The following is a 21745-nucleotide window of genomic DNA, read 5'->3' on the forward strand; positions in this document are numbered from 1 at the left end:
ACTGTGTGATAGGCAGGGGACTTAGTGTGCTGAATGTTTTACAATTATTATTTCATAATCCTGACAACAAACCTGAGAGGTAGGTTCTATTACCATCCCCATTTTATAGATGAGGAAACTGAAGCAAAGAGAGAAGTTAAGTGACATGTCCAGGGTTACACAGCTAGGAAGTTTGAACTCAGATCTTCTTGACTACTAGCTGATGAAATAAGTACAGTACCTGACACATAGTAGGTCCTATAGAAATGTTAGCTATTCTTCAGTTATTATTAAATGCTTATCTTTCCTCCATCCCCCAAGTGACTAAGTACTTTGCACCAGTAAGATGTTTAAAAAATGCTTGTTAAATCAAATAGCATGGGAGAAGGTAGCAATAAACTCGACTTTCTTGGTTTCCCCAGAACATAACTTTTTTTTGACCTAAGGTAGCTTAGAAATTGTCTCTTTGGTTAGCTCTGCAGCTTGAAAATAGATAAAGAATTCAGACCATTCAGACTTACTGGATTCTCTTCATTCAGTAAGTATTTATTAAATTTATACTATGTACTAGGAACCATGCAAAATGGAAGCAGTCCCTTTTTTCCTGGAGCTTATATTCTGTCCATGGAGATAACAAGGGTAGTTATATATGTATACAAAAATACCTATACAAAAGAAAAACAAGGTGAGTTTAGGAAAGTCAGTAATATCTAGGGGAATCAAGAAAAATCTCATGTAGAAGGAAAGGCTTGGGCTGAATTCAGAAGGAAACTAGTGACAAAGGAATGGCTCTAATTCCTGTATTCTCGTGGTTATAGCCTTAGTTCAAGTTGATTGCTGCAATAAAATGAGGCACTTGCAAGTCACTAAGTGATTAATAAATGGAGGTTTATTTTTCCCCAGCAAAGTAAGAATATGCAACAAGAATAAAGTGGCATTTAGATTCTCTGGATACAGCCCCCATGGATCTCCCAAGGATGGTTATCAGGACAGGATACAGCAAAGGACATGGTGACTCATGTGGTTTTCAGAAAACCACCATGGTCAGGGAACACAGACCCCTAATATGCCTGGGAAATTGTATGCCGTTCAATGACCAGAAAGTTGTATCAAGAAAGCTGGGCCAGTCTGAGGGCAGTTTTATCTTTTATTAAGGTTAAGGCTCCCCACTTTGTGAGTGGGAGGAAAGAAGCTCTATTAGGGGAAAACTGATCTTACTAAAGAGTCTAAGAAATGATTGTGAGGAGGAGGTATGGGGCGACAGCTCAAGATAAAAGGCATTGAGGTGGGAAATGGAGTATTTGGTTTGAAGAACAATAAGAAAGCCAATTTGATGTCCAAGAATTCTATGTAGAGCAGTAATATACAGTAGGGTGATTTTCATAGATTGGAGCTAGGCTCATTGGGTGTGATCATTAGATCTTTGTAAACAGGAGGGTAGTGGGGTTGGGTGAAACAGGTCATGGGATTAGGTTAAGAGGTAGAAAAGTAAGTAGGATATAGTTTTGGGGGTACAGAAAGAGTGAAGAGATGCCTCATTTGTCTCTGCTTGGTAAAGACTACTTTCAAAGTCTTAGTTTCTTATGAAAAGGAATTTGTTTCTGTCCTCTAAATCTCCCACATAGTGGGAATCTCGAGACATACCTGAATCCTGATCTCTTATATCCAGCATTTGAGCTCTTTTTGCTCCCTCTTAAAAAAAAATCCCAATTTGAAAGCTGGAACTAAATAGAAAATGAAGCTGTTAGAATCTGACTCATTCTCTTACGCACACATACATACATATGCAGTCTATCTTTTTTTTTTTTTTTTTTGGTGAACATTTTGCTTTTCTAGTTTCTGTTTCATTGGGTACATTTCCCTGGATCTCTTGAGATTCTCCTTTCTTTTTCTCAACTTATTTCCCTAAGGAATCCCTCTTTGGTGTGTTAATATTGAAGACAGTACATGTTTACCTTAAGAAAATTTACAGCTTCACAGCATGCAAACCTAAAGGCAAAGCTGGCCAGTGACCTAACTAGCCACAGGGCAGGCTTCTTCTCATTTCTCATTGCTTTTCTGGGAATGGGGGGGTCAGGGGTAGGGAATTCTCAGAACAAAAGATTGTGTTCCATATTACATCAGGAGGCACTGAAAAAATGGCTGACCTTGCAGAGATAAAAAAAGGAAGCACTTGACCTGTGTGTTTCTGAGATAGGACAGAAGTGGGGAGAGGCTGCCAGAAGTGATTGCACGTTGGCTAAAGTAGGTGAGCCTCCCCGGACTGTACTTGTATTTTTTAACATGCCTCCTATGGGAAGTGCTTTATCTTTCTCTGCCAGATTGGTTTAGCATCAGCAAGTTTGTAATCCAGAAATTAGGAGAAGGGAAATGGAGTGGGTGACCCAGTTCATATGAACCATGTGAGAAATAATAATGTTTTTTCAAGGAGAGGGTCCAGATCTGTGATTTTATTGGTGTGGGAGAAATTCCAGTGTGGAGTCTACCCTCCACTTGTGCAGATAAGCAACTCAACCTCAATTCAAGGTTTTAAGAGAGTTGCCTGGGGTACCAAGAGATTGAGAGACTTGCCCACGGTCACAGACATGGTATATATCCATAAGTCTAGAACCTAGATATTTCTGATTTCAAGGCCAGCTCCCTATCTACTAAACTGCCTCGCACACTTAATTAGCATTTTAATGTTTACAAAACACTGTTCTTAAAATATCTCTATGAGGTAGGTAGAGTTATAATTTGAGAAAGGCAGTCAGAGCTTTTCCTCAGGGTCTTGATATTTAGAGGGCTATGATACTGTGCACTCCTGTAGCAGGTAGAAACACTTAAACTTGACACATAGTTAAAATAATTCGTTTTCTTTTGGATATTTTCTGCCTTGTTTGCAGGCAATTTTCCCATAACCCTTTTGTAGAACACATCATCTTTAGCAGAAAGCGTTGTTTTCCAAGGATGTTTTGAAATCAGTTTGTAAGATCAACTTAGATTTTTGTTTATTACAGGTAACAATTTCAGAAAGGAAAAAAAAAGTTAAAATAGTCTCCATTCACAGGATGTGATGCTCGTGTAGGCTCTGTCTCCTCACTGTGAGGTCTTAATCCCAAACTCCCAGGAGGGAGTCCTCCGTCTTTCTCCCTCAACAAAATTCTTCTTCAATTGATTTCAGATTGCTTTCATGCTGCTTGCTCAGACCACATTTTACTGTGCTTGTCTTGTGTCCAGAATCACTACTTACAACTCTTGAGCTGGATACTTAAAGTAGTCAAAGAGTTCAAGTACTGTGAGATAATATTTGTAAAGTGCTTAGCATAGTGCCAAGAATATAATAGGTCCTTTACAAATGCTGATTTTCTTTCTTCCTTACATTTTCAAATCTTGTGTCCCTCTGCTTCTAGAACCAAATTTCTCCTTTATCAGGAATCTCCTTCTGATCTCCATTTCTGAAATTCAGTTCACCGAGTCTCTCACTCTTGTGGGATCTCTTCCCCCTCTCTAATGACTAATTAACATGGGAAAAATTGTTTAAATAAACTCAGTATTACATAACCCTGTCTGCTTTCAGAAGCAGCTTTGAAGCTTGTTTCTTAAGAAGCTGGTTTTTTCCCCCCAAAAAGGGGCCCAAACTGTTCCCTAATGAATTTTGGAAACGTTCTGAACATAGCAGAGCAAGGACGGAACAAGTTTAAACACCAGCCCTTTTCCCCGTTGCTTCGGTGTTGGAAATCACTTTGGCAATCCTTGCTGTTGGGAGCAGGGTGGGGAGGGGAAGAAGCAGTCTTAATGTCATGCTGGCCAAGTAGATTCAGTCCTGTTTGAAGTAAGGAAGTCAAGAACAGATGGTCATTAGCTTTCGAACATCGAACCCACATCTTTATTAGTGAGTTCCAGTTTGATGTGAAGTATCCTATTACCAGAGTATAGGGCAATCTGTTGTCGGCTGTTCCTCGCATTGGATCATTTGTTCACTTAGAATGCTTGCTGCATACAGGCTGTTGTCGTAGGTAGCACGAAGCTGAACATTACACAGTTCCAACACTGAATACACAGGGGAGGTGACAGCTATACTCGTATGCCATTGTTGGAGCTGCTTGTCCTGCTTTCTTGAAGATGTCTGTGACATCAGGGAGGTGATGCCATGACTTGCAAGTGAATTGGATTTAAATGAGCCTCACTCTCTCCTCCAGAGCCCTCTGGGTTCAGGGGCAAGATATAGAACAGGGTGACTGGAGATGTCTCAGGATGCAGTGGGAGACCTTGGTCTTTTTAAGTTAAGGCCTTTCCCCGGTCTCAGTTTGATGGAGGTAGGGCCCATTTAGTGATTAAGGCTAGGTAAGAAATGAGAGAAAGAATGGGAAAGGAAGACCTTCATGGTTTCTGGCCAAAACAGGAACAATTGCTGTTTACACTCACTCTGAGCCATCTGGGCTCAAACAGTGACCAAGTGAGGCTGTGGCTAGGACCTCTGGTTGGTCATTCTCGAGAGCCAGAACGATTTGGGTTTAAGTCATGGTCCTTAAGAAACAAATCATACTCCATAAACTCCAAGATATTTTGTGAGGTTTCAGCAATCAAAATTTACCTTCCTTTGGGCAGAGCACCCTATATGGACAGAGGGAGGGAGGAGAGAGGGAAAGAGGAAGGGAAGGAAGGAAGTGAGGAACAAATGAAGGAGAGATAGAGGGAGAGAAGGAGGAAGGGAGATGCATTCCCGACCTGGAACTGGTCAGTTGGGTCCCCAGTGAGGCAGCTAGAACTGCTCATAGATGGTTGTTTTTCATTCTTGAAGAGGACCATGACATCAGGAAGGTATTGTATTTTCTAACACATCTATGGGAAGTACTTCATTTTTCTCTGCCAAATTGGTTTAGCATCAGCAGGTTTGTAACCCAGAAATAAAGAGAGGGGAAATGGAGAGTATGACCCAGTTCATATGAACCATGTGAGAAATAATAATAAATTTTTTCAAGGAGAGGGTCCGGTTCTGTGGTTTTGCCATGACTTGCAAGTGAATTGGATTTAAGTGAGGGAGGACTAAAATGCAGTATTCCAAGGCAGAAGGTTATGATCTCCTAGAAATGGTATAAAATTTGAGAGAAATAAAGTGAAAGGATAACTGAGATGATCAGAGAAGGCAGCTTTGAAAATGTGGCATTTTGATCTCAGCCTTGGGGAATGAATAATAATAGATTGCTAACATTTATATGGATAACTAGGTCAAGTTGTGGATAGAGCACTGGGTCTGGAGTCAGGAAGACCTGAGTTCAAATCCTCCCTTAGATGCTTACTAGCTGTGTGGCCCTGGTCAAGTCACTTAACCTTGTTTGCCTCAGTTTCCTCTTCTATAAAATGAGCTGGAGAAGGAAATGACAAACTATTCCAGTATCTTTGCCAAGAAAACCCAAAAATAGGGTCATAAAGAGGCTAACCTGTTAGTGATACATATTACAGATTAAATGGGAATGGGGTTGGGGACAGGGAGGGAGAAGTAGAGTTAGGCGGCTCTTCTAGTAGTATAGACATAAGGTAATTAAGGTGATATCATTGGAATAGAAGGAAGAGAGAAAAATAAATATTATTGGCTGCCTACTATGCACCTACTAAGCATTTTACAAATATTATCTTACTTGATAAAGGAGTGATTTGCCATTTCCTTCTTCAAGCTAGTGGGTGAGGTTGGTAAGGGACTGGTTCTGACTTCAGGCTCCATTGGATCTGATCTTTATTCTGGGCGACTGACCAGAGAGTAAGGAAGAATCTAAGAAGAGTCTGCTTGGGTGGTCAGAAAAGATATAGGGCGGCAGTATGTTTGTTGTTGTTCTATGAAAGGCCCTGTGATTTTTGGTTATGACTTGTGACTTCATTAATAGGCAGGGGTGGGAAACCTGTGACCTTAAGGCCACATGTGACCGTCTAGGTCCACAGACACAGTCCTTTGACTGAATCCAAACTTCACAGATTAAATTCCCTGAATAAAAGGATTTGTTCTGTAAAACTTGGACTCAGTCCAAAGGCCTGACCTAAAGGCCACATGTGGCCTTGAGGCTGCAGGTTCCCCACTCCTGGAGAGGGAATTCCAAGTTTAGAAACTCCCTCTACTAGTGTAAATTAGCAATTATTATTGGATTTATAATGTAAGAGAGAAGCCTGGGGTCATGAGAAGTTAAATGCCTTCAGTCAATACTTAAATTAATTCAGGCTGCTCCCTGAAAGGTCAGATATTGAAAATGAAATTTAAATACTTTGGACACATAATGAGAAGATGGGATTCATTAGAAAAGATCCTGATGTTGAGAAAGATTGAAGGCAAAAGGAAAAGGAGATGGCAGAGGATGAGGTGGATAGATAGTATCATGGAAATAATGAACATGAACTTGGACACACTTTGGGAGATAGTGGGGGATAGAAGTACCTGGTGGGGTCACAAAGAGTTGGACACAACTGAACAACAAGCAACAAAGGGTTACACAGCCATTTGATACGTTTGTATTGAAGACTAGACTTGAATCTGGTCTTCTTGACTCTAAGGCCAACTTTTTATCCACTATAATCTGCTGCCTCTCTGCACCAAATGAAAGATCCAACTTCCAGAGGTGATCTTGCAGTGTTCAATACCAGTAGCTTGAAAATCTGTAGTTAGCATGTATTTGACAGCAGTTTCCCTTCAGAGGCATGTATTGTGTCTGCTGAATTGAATTTAATCCCCTCTGTACTTTGGTTCTTAATTGAATTCAACTGCCATTCTCATCTGAGGGAACAGGGATTGTCTAAGGTCTTGGACAGAACCTCTGCTTACTCTGCCTGGTGGGAGCTTGCACTGATGAGGGGGCCTCAGTATAGACAGCTTTCAGCCTGATGACTTTTACTGAGACTGAGCTTACATAAGTAAAATTAAAAAGACAAACTGCGCATCTCTTCCCCTGACACAACTCACACTGAATTAAACAAGTTCATTCTGTACAGCTGAATTTGTTCCTGTAGAACTAATTGAAAAGTTATTTGATTAAAAATTGTGAATAATTGTGTGTTGTTGTTTTTTGTTTGTTTTTGAGTGGAGCATAAATTGCTTCTTCATTTATTTCTTGTTCTTTCAGTAAATCAAATCATCAGTAACATTTCAGTTCTTAATGAAACCTGCTTGAGGTGGAAGAGAAATGCGAAGATGGCTGATTTAGAGGAGATGTATTTAGTAAGTTCAAAATTTATCTAAATGTTGCCATGAGTGGGAGGTGTGAATTTCTTACAAAATTAAATAAAGCCTGGAAAATATCAACAAATTTAGAAATATCCTGTGAATTCCATTTCAGCCATTGGACTGGAGTATTCAAGTCAAGTCAGCACTATGTGTTTATGTGTCAGACTAAGTGCTAAGTGCTAGGTATACAAAATTAATTCTAGTTCTTAAGTAGCTCACAGTCAGCCACTGTATATAAAAATATATGCAGGAGGTGGATAGCGTGCTGGGCCTGAAGTCACGAAGACTCCTCTTTATGAGCTCAAATCTGGCCCCAGATGCTGACAAGCTGTGTGACCCTGGGCAAGTCACTTAACCCTGTTTGCTTCACTTTCGTCATCTGTAAGATGAATTGTAGAAGGAAGTGGCAAATCATTCCAGTCTCTTATCCAAGAAAACCCCAAATAAGGTCATAAAGAGTCAGGTAGAACTGAAAAAACTACCAAACAGCAACAAATCGGAAGGAAGATGCTAGAATTAGTAGAGTTTGGGAATGGCGTCCTATAGAAGGTAGTAGCTGAAATTGAGATATGATAGAAGCCACGGTAGGCAGGAGGTGGAGATGGAGGGAGAGAATTCCAAGCATTGAGGGATAGCCAATGAAAATGCCCAGTTTTGGGAGTTGGGATTTGAGGTATCTTGTGTGAGGAACCATAAGGAGGCTGGTGTTACTAGATTGTAGAGTGTGTGGAAAGAAGTAAAGTGTACTAAGGCTGAAAAGCAAAGAGTTGATCTTGTTCTAAAGCACTTAAGAGCCAAACAGATGATTTTATATTTGATCTTGGAGCTAACGGGGAACCACTGGAATTTATCAATGGGTAATGGAATGTCAGAGGACAGTGTTAAATTAATCACACACAATCTCTCATTAAATGAAGAATCAGTATTTTCCATATACTTTCATAGAGAAATGCCAAAGGTGAGGGTGTGTGTAGAGGATATGTGCTAGGATAGGATTAAGGTTAAGTGGACTGGTTTTTTCATAACAATATTTTGGTCTATATTAATAACTCCTACCAAGGTTAGCACTGAACTGGTTGCCCAGAGATATGAGAATATTATTTGAGGATGTCTAAAGTGTAAAAAGAGAAGGAAGAAGATGGGCTGTTAGTAACAAGGGGGCAAGAAGTGAGAACAGTGAGATGATTACTTCTAATTAAGGAATTTAGAGTAAAGGGAGTTAGTTTATGGAGAAAAGGGCAGATTGCTCATCTCTGGCAGAATGGGCAGAGATTTCTAGGAAGAGGTAGGAGGAAAGGTGGCATGGAAACCTGTTTCTTTAATATCTTTATAAAAGAATGGAATGGAAACACTCAAGGAATTGAACCTAACAACAATTCTCAAGAAAATTTAAAATACCATCCAAAGAAATGAGCAGACTGAAGAAGAACTCCAATTACAAAATGAAACCACACCAGAACATGTGGATTATAAGAGGTAAAGACAGAAATGCTAGAAGGAAATTATTTTGAAGCATATGAGCAGTAGCACCAGAAACAAAGCTAGATCTTTAAAAAATGCAACAAATTCAATTTGTTGTTGTTCAGTCGTGTTCAATTCTTGGTGATCCCATTTGGGATTTTCTTGGCAAAGATACTGGAGTGGTTTGCCATTTCCTTCTCCAACTTATTTGACAGATGAGGAAAATGAGGCAAGCATGACTTGCCCAGGGTCACACAGCCAGTAAGTGTCTGAGTCTGAGATTGGATTCCAGTGTTCCTGACTTTAGGACTGGCACTTTATCCACTGTGCCCCCAAATCAGTAATAAGCACAATAAAGCAATTAAGCCAAAAAAAATGAAACCAGCAAGAATTCACAAGAAGAAATTAAGAAACAAGTGAATATGACTAGAGATTCTCAGGAGATGATGAGACTCAACTTTTTAGAAACCCAGCAATGGAAAGCAATTTGGAATTTGCTTAGAAAAAGATTAAAATAAATGTCTGTACTCTTCGACCTAGAGCTCCATTATTAGACATATGCCAATGAAGTCACTGATAAGAAGAAAGACCCTATGTACAAAAAATATTAATAGCAGCATTTTTCTTTTTTTCTATTTTTTAAATTAATTTATTTGTTTTCGGTTTTCAACAATCACTTCCCATATGTTTTAAATATTCTCTCCCTCCCCAAGACAACATGCAATCTTATATGGGTTCTATACATATGTTCTTATTAAACACATTTTCACATTAGTCATGTTAGCAGCATTTTTTTTTGTAGTAGTAAGGAATCAGAAACAAAGTGTTTTCCTATTAATTAGGAAAATAGTGAAAAAGTTGTGGTGCATGAATGTAATGGATCATGACTTTGTTGTCTTACTTACATAAAAGTGTGACAAGTTAAGTAGGCAGAAGAGGAGAATAGTATAATGATTGCAACAATGAAAATGGAAATGGAAAAAGCCAAAACAAAACAAACCTGAATACTCTGAAAGTAAAATGACCAAGTTTTGGCACAGAGAAGAGATAGAAGAATGTATCTTATTACAACCCTCTTTCTCTGCAGACTCAGAACACCATATACTGTTAGACTTCTTCAGTGTGTTTGCTAGTTTTGCTGGACTGGTTTTTTCCCTTCTTTTTCTTCTTTGTTAGGTTTCCTCTCTAGGAGAGATGGTTTGGGGGGTGGAGGTGAAGGAGAAATATGTTGGGAAACTGTAGGTAGTATTAAAAAACATGGCATATCAACAAAGTATTAAAAAGGAATAGTCATCCAAATGTACAGTGGATTTATGAAAAGCAGACTTATTTTGGAGCTGCTAGATGGCACAATGCATAGAGTTTCAGTTAGGAAGACTCATCTTTGTGAGTTCAAATCTGGTGTCATATACTTACTAGCTTTGTGATCCTGGGAAAGTCACTTAACCCTGTTGGTGGCCTAAGTTTCCTCATCTGTAAAATGAGCTGGGAAAGAAAATGGCAGACCACTCCATTATCTTTGCCAAGAAAATCCCAGATGGGGTCGTGAAGAGTCAGACATGACTGAAATAACTGAACTACAACAACATAATTATTCTACTGGAGAATACAGTGAGTAGAAGGGACAATATAAGCAAAAAAAAATCAGAAAGTTACTACTAGAAAATATTTGGGAGAGAAAAATGATAGATCAAGAGCATAGGCTGTCAAGCAGGCAGATCACAAAATGTAATTGGGACATATTTAACAAAACAAAGCATAGATGACATTACATTTGAAAAATAAGTTGATATTTGTCCCACGAGGATCCTTACTTATGAATTAGTGGCTTACATTTCTTTTTGAGTTTGATTACTGATCAGAAGGCAGATCATTGATGCAAATTTTTCAATATTTGGACTTCTCAAAGATGAAAGTTTATGAGGACCTAAGCTAGAATAGTGACTGTATCATTGGTGAGAAAAAATAGAGACAAGTGATATTGTGACAGTAGATTCAATGCAACCTGGCAACTTATTGACTATGGGCAGTGAGGCAGAAGTAAGAATCAAGGCTGACTCCAAGATTATGAACCTGGGCAAATGGGAGTAGGGTGGTTCCTTCAGCAGAAACAAGAAAGGTTAGAGGAAGGGGCAGGTCTAAGGCAGAAAACAGAGAGCTCATTTTGGACCTTGAATTGATAATAATGACTGCCAGACATCTAGTAGATATCCAACAGATAGTTCTCAATGTGGCCTATAATTTAGGACAGGGCAAGGGCTGACAGTTCTGAGCAAACTGGAAAGTTTTGAAATAGAGGTCTTAGTAATATCTATTGCATGAGAACCAGCCTGTCCAAATTCACCAGGTTGACTATAAGGTAATGAATTTTTTATGAGCGGCAAGCCTCTGAATTCAAATATGAAAGTCTTAAGTATTATGTGCAGTAATGAAGAGGGTACCCATACTAATGAATCCACAGATCTTTGAAGTATTGAAGAAACCATAAGTGTTAATGGATTCAATTCCCATCTAAAAAATGATTAAATTTCTGTTCCTATTGCCTACAGAAACATTTTTAGTGCCAAGAGTTGTACATGTATTTTAATGCCATAGGATAGACTAAAATTTAGTATTTTTTGACTATTCCTAGAAAACCTGGGGAAAGCAGCAATGATATTTAACAAGTCATAATTCAAATTAGAGATAATTAAAATCTAAACCAAGAAATTTGTATCATAATTAAAGGTACCATCAAGGTACTGATCTTCAAGAAATTTTGCTATTCAGCATTTGCACACCTAATTGTAAAATAATTAAAAGGCAAATTTAATTGACTTGCAAAAAAGAAATAGGTATAAAATCAACAATAACAGAAGATTTTAACATTGTACTAATAGAATATAATGAATTGTGCACTAAAATAAAAAAAGGAATCATGATTGGAGTGGCATTCTGAAGAAACGTGATTTGTAAGACACGGGAAGGACTGAATGGAAAAGTATTATATACAATTTTTCAACTACACATGAAAAATGTGCAAAAATTGATTATGTTCAAGAGCACAAAAGAAGTTATAAGTAAAATCAGAAAGGCAAAAGAACTTAAATGGGTTACAATGCAATAACAATAGGGTTATGGTGTTTTGAGATTCTTTTAAAATTGTACTCAATAACAAATTTATATGATTAAATACTTATATTAATAAAAGATAAGATGAATAACTTGAGTTTTCCGATAAAGAAATTAGAAAATGAACAAATTGCTATGAGCAAGGCAAGCACAAAGAAATGAACTCTAACAAAAGGGAAGATCAATTATGCACAACTGTAGCCTAACACATAACTCTTATACACAGTAACAGGCTAACAAAACTGAGATCATAAAATAAAGAGCAAACATTTTTATTACTGTTATTAAATTGATATATATGTTTTCTTTAATGAATTTTAAATAATGGAATTTATGGTTTTGCATACAAGTATTTTAAATTTGTTTATAAATTTAAATGGTTGGATTTTTGATCGTCACTAAACATTTTAGATAAAACATTTAAAAACAAATTTAAAAATAAATTTAGACAATGATAAGGGGTAAGAAACAGATATGGGTGAGAATACAGAAAAGAAATAGAGAAGTGCTTATATTTCCCTGATGTGGACTTGTGTTCTCTCATGATCTGCCTTTTCCAGATACAGGGTGAAGATGTTAATGATCATAATTATTATTATCACAGCAATTACATTAATATTATATCACATTATAGTATGTGATAACACCATATACTATATTGTCATATATTATTATAATTATATGACCAGTAATAACAACTTGCATTTATATTGTGTTGTAAGATTTGTTAAGTGCTATATTTCTCATTTTATCCTTATAACAACACCTTGGAGATAAGTGGTATCATTATCTCTGTTTTATGTTATTTCCATTTTACAGATGAGAAAACTGAGACCTAGAGTTGTTAAGTAACTTGCCCAGTCATACAGGCAGTAAGGAGCAGAACTGGGATTTGAACCCAAAGTCCTATGATGCCAAATCCAGCACACTTTCTTCCACATTACACTCTGAATGACTGACATTTTAACTGTAGTTCTTATGAGAGGGGATGCGTATGTGTGAATGCGTATTTGTATTTATACATATATGCATAGGTATGTGGTATTATATAGGTATTTATATCCTCAAAGGATATAATGGCAGGCTAGGAGGGAGGTAGGGTGGGAGGGTTATGATGGCAAGAACATCAGATTGGGAAGCATGGAATACAGAGCTGCCACTTGGCACCTACTGCATTTTGGAAAGTGACTTAACCTCTTGGGAGGGAGGGTATCAGTTTCTTCATCTGTATGCTGGCAGTTATATTAAGAAGAAGAGGAAGAAGAGAAAGAAGGTAAAGAAGAAGGAAAAGAGGAAAGAGAAGTAGTAGTAGCAGCAGCAATAATACCACCTCATCCCTTTCTCTATGTTGCTATAAAGGATCAAGGGAAATGATTTATGTGAAAGCACTTGGAATTCAGTTAAATAAGTCCTTATTAAGCACCTATATGTGGCAGGCATTGTGCTAGGTACTGGAGATACAGCAAATGAAACAATCTCTGTCCTCAAGGTGATTACAGTGTATGTGTGTGATAAATAATATATACAATTTTATGTATATAGCATACATACGCACATGTATATATATCAGATGTGTATGTATAGTATGTCATACATACATACAAATTTCTGGGAGAAGATATATTTCTGATATGGAGGGCCATCTGTTAATATAAGAGAAAGCCAAAGGCCCAGAAAGTATAATAAAAGGTAAGGTAGAATGGGAGAGGGATAGGGAAGGAATGGGGCTGACATGGATGGGTATGAGGAGTGGTGATGACAGGAGGGAGTTTCAGCCCAGACAGTCTAGAATAACAATTTTAAGTGGAGTCACAAGGCAGCCCAGACAGTCTAGGATAACAGTTTTAAGTGGAGTCACAAGGCAGCAGATTGTCATATCCTTCAAATAATAGTGATATTGATTTGATTATCCACCTCTGAGGAAAAGTTAAAAGTGGGATGTGTGCATGTGGGCATTCAGATGATGAACCCCTGATTTTGCCAGGTGGTATTGGGGCCTGAGTACTTAAAAGTACTTAGAAGTGTGTAAAGCATTACACAAAACATAAGGAACTTTACTCACTGTCAGCATCTTACCTCCTGAACTTTTCTGTTACAGTTCCACATATGGGGTCAGCGAGGGTATCAGAAGGAATTTAACCAGAAAGTGTCATTTAACCTGACTACTGATAGTCAGGCTCCTGAAGTTTGCCTGGAACTGTACCCGGGTACCAACTACACAGTAAACGTTATGGCTGCTTCCTCTGGACTTCCTGTGTTGGTCTCCCTTATGACCCAGATAACTGGTAGGTCTTAATAATTAATTACTTTTTGGATGAGGAACATTTTCACCTCAAATGACTTTGGAAGCAAGGAAAGGGAATTATCCAATGTGTGTGTGTGTTGTGGTTTAACTGGGGATTTTTAATTTGTCTTTTCCCCTAGGTTTTATTGTTGTTGAATGCCCAATTCATTGGCCTGGCATTTCTATCTTTTATAGATATAAACCTTTAGTGACATGAATGTTCCCCTAAGTACTGCTTTGGCTGCATCCTATAAATTTTGGTACCTTGTCTCATTTTTGTCATTTTCTGTAATGAAATTTTTTATTGTATTGTATTTTTATTACATAATATATAATAATTATATAATATAGAACATAGAATAATATTATGTTATATATTATTTATTTATTATTATTGTTTCTATGATTTGTTCTTTGACATTCATTCTTTGGGAGTAGATTATTTTAGTTTCCAATTAATTTTTTATTTATGCTTTCAGGGCACTTTATTGAATTAATTTTTATTGCATTTTGGTCTGAAAAGTGTACATTTAATATTTCTGCTTTAGTTTTTGTAAAGGTCTCATGTATAGCTGATAAAAGGTATATCCCTTTCTATTCTCATTTACTTTTTTCCGGAGGGTTAACATATCTAACTTTTCCAAAATTTTTTTTAATTCCCTTAACTTCTTTTATCTTATGGTAAGATTTATCTTGTTCTGAGAGGGGTGAATTGAGGTTCCCCACTAGTATAATTTAACTATTTTCTCCTATATCTCATTTAACTTTTCCTATAAGAATCTAAATTCTATGTAATTTGATGCATATAGGTTTAGTGTTGATATTACTTCATTGTCTGTGGTACCTTTTAGTAAAATGTAGTTTCCCTGGTTACCTCTTTTAATTAGGTCTATTTTTCTTTTGTCTTGTCTGAGATCATGATTACTACCCTTGCTTTTTTTACTTCAGTTGAAGCGTAATAGATTCTGCTACAGTTCCTTATTTTAACTTTGTGTGTGTCTTATTGTTTCAAATGTGTTTCTTGTAAACAACATATTGCTGGATTTTGGTTTCTAATCCATTTTGCTGTCTACTTCTGTTTTTCAGTTATAATAAGCAATTCTGCATTTACCTTCATCCTTTTTTCTTCTGTTTCTCCTTCTCTCTCTCTCTCTCTCTGTCTCTCTCTCTGTCTGTCTGTCTGTCTATCTGTGTGTGTTGTTTCTTGAGCTTCCCTGTCACTATAGTAGTTTTTGATGTACAAGGTTTTTAAAAATAATTTCCTTATTTTTCTAACCTGTTTCTTGACTTTGAAATTCATGTTAGAATTGGGCTCTGCTCACCTGGGGTATGGGAGAGAATCACTGGCTTTAGGCTTTTTTGTTGTATTTTCACAGCAAATTCTGGGAGTCTCTTAAGTTTTCAGTGCTTTTAAGGTGGTATAAGCTGGGGAGATGTGTGGTCACTGTGCTCCTTATGTGCACTTTTGTCTTTACCCAGGTAGGGAGCCTGCACCTTTGCAACCACAAGTGTTAGTGTTCCTTTCTCTCCTGGAATTGCACCCTGGCATGGAAAATGAGCATTGGAATTGCCAAACAGTGATTGGTCCTGCACCTAGTACTGGGATAGTGATCCATGTAGTCTTTCTGACTAGAAACTGTTTTGATTTAAAGAGAGAATAGTCTTCTATGTGGACATTAAATATTCTAACATTCACTTTATACTCATGTCTGTGTTCAATATCTTCAACACACGAATAAGACAAGAGTGTATAAATAAGTCAGAAGCTTTGGAAAAATGAATAAAGATGGTAAAAGTATTATGACACTTTTGATTTTAGGAATTAATCAATAATGTTAGGCTTTTTTGTACACCTGGGACTATTGGGAAGATTTTTGTTGTTTCTTGATCATTGTATTGTTTTATTGTGTGTGTGTTTATGTGTGTGTGTGTGTTTAAAAAGTGATAGTCTATGACACAAATATATAATTGACTTCTGTTAGGAGGAGTCACTTGTATTCTGGTCTTTTGGTAATAGATATGTGATGACTGTTATGAAGATGGAATCAGCTTTGAGTCTCAGAAGAAGCTTGCATTTACTGTTAGTGTTTCATGTACCACATTTCAATCAATGATTATGGATCTTATTTTACCCCCTCTCCCTTTCCAGTTTTGCAGAGAAGCTAGAGCCTCCATATAGTTTTTTTTTTATTGATTAATTTTTAGTTTTCAACATTCACTTCCATAAGATTTTGAGTTCCAAAAATTTCCCCCATCTCTCCTCTCCCCCAGCTCAAGATGGCATGCATTCTGATTACACCTTCCCTGAATCTACCATTCCTTCTATCACCACCTCCCCTTTCTCTTATCCCCTTCCCTTATATTTTCCTGTAGGGCAAGATAGATTTCTATATCTCATTGCCTGTATATCTTACTTCCCAGTTGCATGTAAAAACAATTTACAACATTTGTTTCCAAAACTTTGAGTTCCACATTTTCTGCCCTTCTTCCTCCCCACCATCCTCATTGAGAAGGCAAACAATTTGATACAAGTTATTCATGTGCAGTCATGCAAAACACCTCCATAACAATCATGTTGTGAAAGACTATATTTACCTCTATCCTATCCTATCTCCCATTTATTCTATTCTCTCTTTTGATCCTGATCCTCCTCAAAAGTGTTGCTTCTGAATGATTCCTCCTCCAATTGGCCCTCCCTTCTATCATCCCCTCTCTCTTGTCCCCTTCTTCCCTACTTTCCTTTAGGTTAAGTTAGATTTTCATACCCAATTGAGTGTGTATGTTATTCCCACCTTAAGCCACATCTGATGAGATTAAGGTTCACTCATTCCCTCTCATCTTTGCTGTCTTCCCCTCCATTGTAAAAACTTATTATTGTCTTTTTTATGTGAGCTAATTCAACCCATTCTACCTCTCCCTTTCTCCTTCTCCCAGTATGTGTTTCTCTCACCCCTTAATCTTATTTTGTAGATATTGCCCCTTCATATTCAATGCACCCTGTGTCCTCTGTCTGTATATATTCCCTCCAACTACCTTAATACTGAGAGAGGTCTCATGAGTCATAAGTATCATCTTTCTATGTATTCAACTTTAATAAGTCCCTTATGATTTCTCTCTCCTGTTTACCTTTTTGTGCTTCTCTTGATTTTTGTATTTGGAGATCAAATATTCTATTCAGCTTAGGTCTTTTCATCAAGAATGCTTGAAAATTCTCTACTTCATTGAATATTGATTTTTTTCTCCTGAAGTATTATTCTCAGTTTTGCCGGGTGGGTGATTCTTGGCTTTAATCCTGGCTCCTTAGATCTCCAGAATATCATATTCCAAGCCCTCCAATCCCTTAATACAGAAACTGCTAACTCTTGTGTTATCCTGATTGTGTTAACACAATGCTTAAATTGTTTCTTTCTGGCTGCTTGCAATATTTTCTCCTTGACCTGGGAACTGTGGAATTTGGCTATAATATTCCTAGGAATTTTCCTTTTGTGATCTCTTTCAGGAGGTGATCAGTGAATTCTTTCAGTTTCTGCCTCTGGTTCTGGAGTATCAGGGCAGTTTTCCTGGATAATTTCTTGAAAGATGATGTCTTTTTTTTAAGGCTCTTTTTTGATCATGGCTTTCAGGTAGTCCAACAATTTTTAAATTATCTATCCTAGATCTATTTTCCAGGTCAGTTGCTTTTCCAGTGAGATATTTCACATTGTCTTCTATTTTTCATTTGGTTTTGTTTTATAATTTCTTGTTCTCTCATAAAGTCATTAACTTCCATTTACTCCATACTAATTTTGGGGGAATTATTTTTTCAGTAAGCTTTTGAACCTCCTTTTCCATTTTATCAATTTTGCTTTTTAAGACATTCTTCTCACTTTTTCAATCACTTTTACCACTTGGAATAATCTTTTTTTTTGCCTTTAAATTTGTTTATTTAAGTTTTCAACATTCATTTCCACAAAATTTTGGGTTCCAAATTTTCTCCCCATTTTTCCTCTCCCCCACCCCAAAATGCCAAGCATTCCAATTACCCCCATCACCAGTCTACCCTGCCTTCTAACATCCCTCCCTTCCCTTATCCCCATCTTCTCTTTTGTCCTGTAGGGCAAGATAACTTTCTATACCCTATTACCTGTATTTCTCATTTCTTAGTTGTATGTAAGAACAATACTCAACAGTTGTTCCTAAAACTTTGAATTCCAACTTCTCTTCCTTCCTCCCTCCCCAACCATCCCCTTTGGGAAGGCAAGTAATTCAATATAGGCCATATCTGTGTAGTTTTGCAAATGACTTCTATAATAGTCGTGTTGTATAAGACTAACTATATTTCCCTCCTTCCTATCCTGTTCCCCGTTTCTTCTATTCTGTCTTTTGACCTTGTCCCTCTGCAAGAGTTTTGACTTCTAATTGCTCCCTCCTCCCACTTCCCTCCCTTCCATCATCTCCCCCAACCTGCTTATCCCCTTCTCCCCTACTTTCCTGTATTGTAAGATAGGTTTTCATACCTAAATGAGTGTGCATTTTATTCCTTCCTTTAGTCGAATGTGATGAGAGTAAGCTTCATGTTTTTTCTCTCACCTCCCTGTTTTTTCCCTCCACTGAAAAGTCTTTTACTTGCCTCTTTTATGAGAGATAATTTGCCCCACTCCATTTCTTTCTTTCTCCTGCCAATATATTTCTCTCTCACCCCTTGATTTCATTTTTTAAAGATATGATCCCATCCTATTCAATTTACCCTGTGTTCTCTCTCTCTCTCTCTCTCTCTCTCTCTCTCTCTCTCTCTCTCTGTGTTTGTGTGTGTATGTGTGTGTGTGTGTGTGTGTGTATGTGTGTAATCCCACCAACAACTCATACACTGAAAAAAGTTTCAAGAGTTACAAATATTGTCTTTCCATGTAGGAATGTAAACAGTTCAACTATAGTAAGTCCCTTATGATTTCTCTTTGCTGTTTACCTTTTCATGCTTCTCTTCATTCTTGTGTTTGAAAGTCAGACTTTCTTTTCAGCTCTGGTTTTTTCATCAAGAATGCTTGAAAGTCCTCAATTTCATTGAAAGATCATTTTTTTTCCCCTGAAGTATTATACTCAGTTTTGCTGGGTAGGTGATTCTTGGTTTTAGTCCTAGTTCCTTTGACTTCTGGAATATCATATTCCGTGCCCTTTGATCCCTTAATGTAGAAGCTGCTAGATCTTGTGTTATCCTGATTGTATTTCCACAGTACTTGAATTGTTTCATTCTAGCTGCTTGCAGTATTTTCTCCTTGACCTGGCAACTCTGGAATTTGGCCACAGTGTTCCTAGGAGTTTCTCTTTTTGGATCTCTTTCAGGAGGTGATTGGTAGATTCTTTCAATATTTGTTTTGTCGCCTGGTTCTAGAATCTCAGGGCAGTTTTCCTTGATAATTTCATGAAAGATGATGCCTAGGCTCTTTTTTTGATCATGGCTTTCAGGTAATCCCATAATTTTTAAATTGTCTCTCCTGGATCTCTTTTCCAGGTCAGTTGTTTTTCCAATGAGATATTTCACATTATCTTCCATTTTTTCATTCTTTTGGTTTTGTTTTGTGATTTCTTGGTTTCTCATAAAGTCATTAGTCTTCATCTGTTCCATTCTAATTTTGAAAGAACTATTTTCTTCAGTGAGCTTTTGAACCTCCTTTTCCATTTGACTAATTCTGCTTTTTAAAGCATTCTTCTCCTCATTGGCTTTTTGAACCTCTTTTGTCAATTGAGTTAGCCTATTTTTAAAGGTATTATTTTCTTCAGCATTTTTTTAGGTCTTCTTTAGCAAGGTGTTGACCCGCTTTTCATGCTTTTCTTGCATCTCATTTCTCTTCTCAATTTTTCCTCCACCTCTCTTACTTGATTTTCAAAATCCTTTTTGAGCTCTTCCATGGCCTGAGACCACTGAATATTTATTTTGGATGTTTGAGATACAGAAGCCTTGACTTTTATGTCTTTCCCTGATGGTAAGCCTTGTTCTTCCTCATCAGAAAGGATGGGAGAAGATATCTGTTCACCAAGAAAGTAGCCTTCTATAGTGTTATTTTTTTCCCTTTTTTGGGCATTTTCCCAACCAGTTACTTGACTTTTGGGTCCTTTGTCAAGAGTAGGGTATGCTCTGGGGATCTGTAAGATCTCAGTTTCTCCAAGGTGGCAAAATGAAGGGTGTAGACTGCTCTGGGAGCAACCAGAAACCTTTGTGCCCAGAATCTGTGAGTAGTAATTTCTTCTCCACAGCCACCTGGCCTCCAGTTCCACCAATCCAGTAGTGGGGACTGAGATTCATATGAGCTGCTCAATTCCTCCAGAAGCATTAGATGGGGGCAGAGCCGCCACAGAGGGCTAAGGTAGGGATCAGCTGCTCAGTTCCCCCTGGGGTTTTAGGATCCAACAATGGAAGCAGGTTGCTGTGGGGGTTGCTGTGGGGGCTGCTGCTGCCCAATTCGACCTCTGCCACCTCCTAAGGCTGAAGCTATGGGAAGACTATGCTCCCTTCTTCGCCAGCTGAAAAAACCCTCTCGCTGACCTTTGATGCCTGTGGTTTGAAGGATCTGCAAACCACTTCTACTGCCTCTGGGGATTCTGTTGCCCCCAGGCCTTCTCAGGTCCTCCTCCCAGTGCCATGCCTCCTGGCCAAGGCTAGGCTGGGCTCTGCTCCATGTCTGGTGCCACAGACCTTTCCTATCAGCCTTTCAGATCACTCTGGGCTGGAAATTTCCTCCACTCTATTGTTCTGTTGCTTCTACTGCTCTAGAATTTGTTGAGAGTCTTTCTTTAGAGTTATTTTATGGGCTATGGGGGAAGAGCTAGTGTATGTGCATCTTTCTACTCTGCCATCTTGACTCCACCCCTGTTGTTGACTTGTTTTTCATGATTTTCTTGCATGTCTCTCATTTCTTTTCCCAGTTTTTCCTCTGCTTTTCTTACTTGATTTTCAAAATCCTTTTTGAGCTCTTTCATGGCCTGTGAACAATTCATATTTTTCTTGGAAGCTTAGGATGCAGGAACTTTGACTTTGTTGTCTTCTGATTATATGCTTTGATCTTCCATGTCACCAAAGTAAGATTCTATAGTTTAACTTTTCCCCCACTATTTGCTCATTTTCTTAGCCAACTACTTGAATATTTAGTCTTTGTTAAGGTAGATCACTGGTTTCAGTTTGAAGGGTATCCTGTCCCAAGCTTCAGGGGTTTTGTGCTGCTGTTTTCAGAAATATTTCTAGGGACCTGTAAACATTTAGTTCTTCCAAGGTTGTAAGATCAAACAAAAGGTGTTTACTCCTTTCCTGGTCTGTGCTCTGGTCTGTGAGTGACTACAAAGCACTTTTTTCTTCCTTGTAACTGTGAAGAGCATTCCTTCTCCACCACCACCATAAGCTCCACCATGCCAGTGCTCCTCCTCATCATGAGATGGCTACCCAGGACTGAGACCCAGATCCAAGCATGGGCAAAGCAAGAGAATCCTGCCTCAGTGCCAGCAAAGAAATCCCTGCATTCTACCTCTGATGAGCAGCTTGATCCCTACCATGATCTGTGGGCTGAGAGCTCTGAAAGCAGCTGCTGCTGTGGCTGCTGCCACTCTGGGGCTGGGGCTAGACTGCACTCCTCTCTTACCTAGGTCTTGCAGACCTTTCCTACTGCCATTTTAAGTTGTCTTTGGTGTTTATCAATTGAGAAATCTGGAAACTGTCACAGCTACCAATGATTCATTCTCTTGAGACCTGCTCT

The 21745-nt window shown here is 38.0% G+C and overlaps 1 protein-coding gene across 1 annotated transcript in view; it reads left to right on the forward strand.

Moving 5' to 3' along the window:
• SUSD1 (sushi domain containing 1) overlaps positions 1–21745 on the forward strand; it is a 311600-nt gene that overhangs the window by 159054 nt on the left and 130801 nt on the right. Inside the window, exons 11-12 of the mRNA XM_072598065.1 lie at positions 7068–7162; positions 13839–14025. Of these exons, the coding sequence (XP_072454166.1) occupies positions 7068–7162; positions 13839–14025 (282 nt within the window). The remainder of the gene's footprint in view (positions 1–7067; positions 7163–13838; positions 14026–21745) is intronic.

Source organism: Notamacropus eugenii, chromosome 3 (genome assembly GCF_028372415.1).
Source record: "Notamacropus eugenii isolate mMacEug1 chromosome 3, mMacEug1.pri_v2, whole genome shotgun sequence".
In the NCBI taxonomy this organism is placed as follows: domain Eukaryota; kingdom Metazoa; phylum Chordata; class Mammalia; order Diprotodontia; family Macropodidae; genus Notamacropus; species Notamacropus eugenii.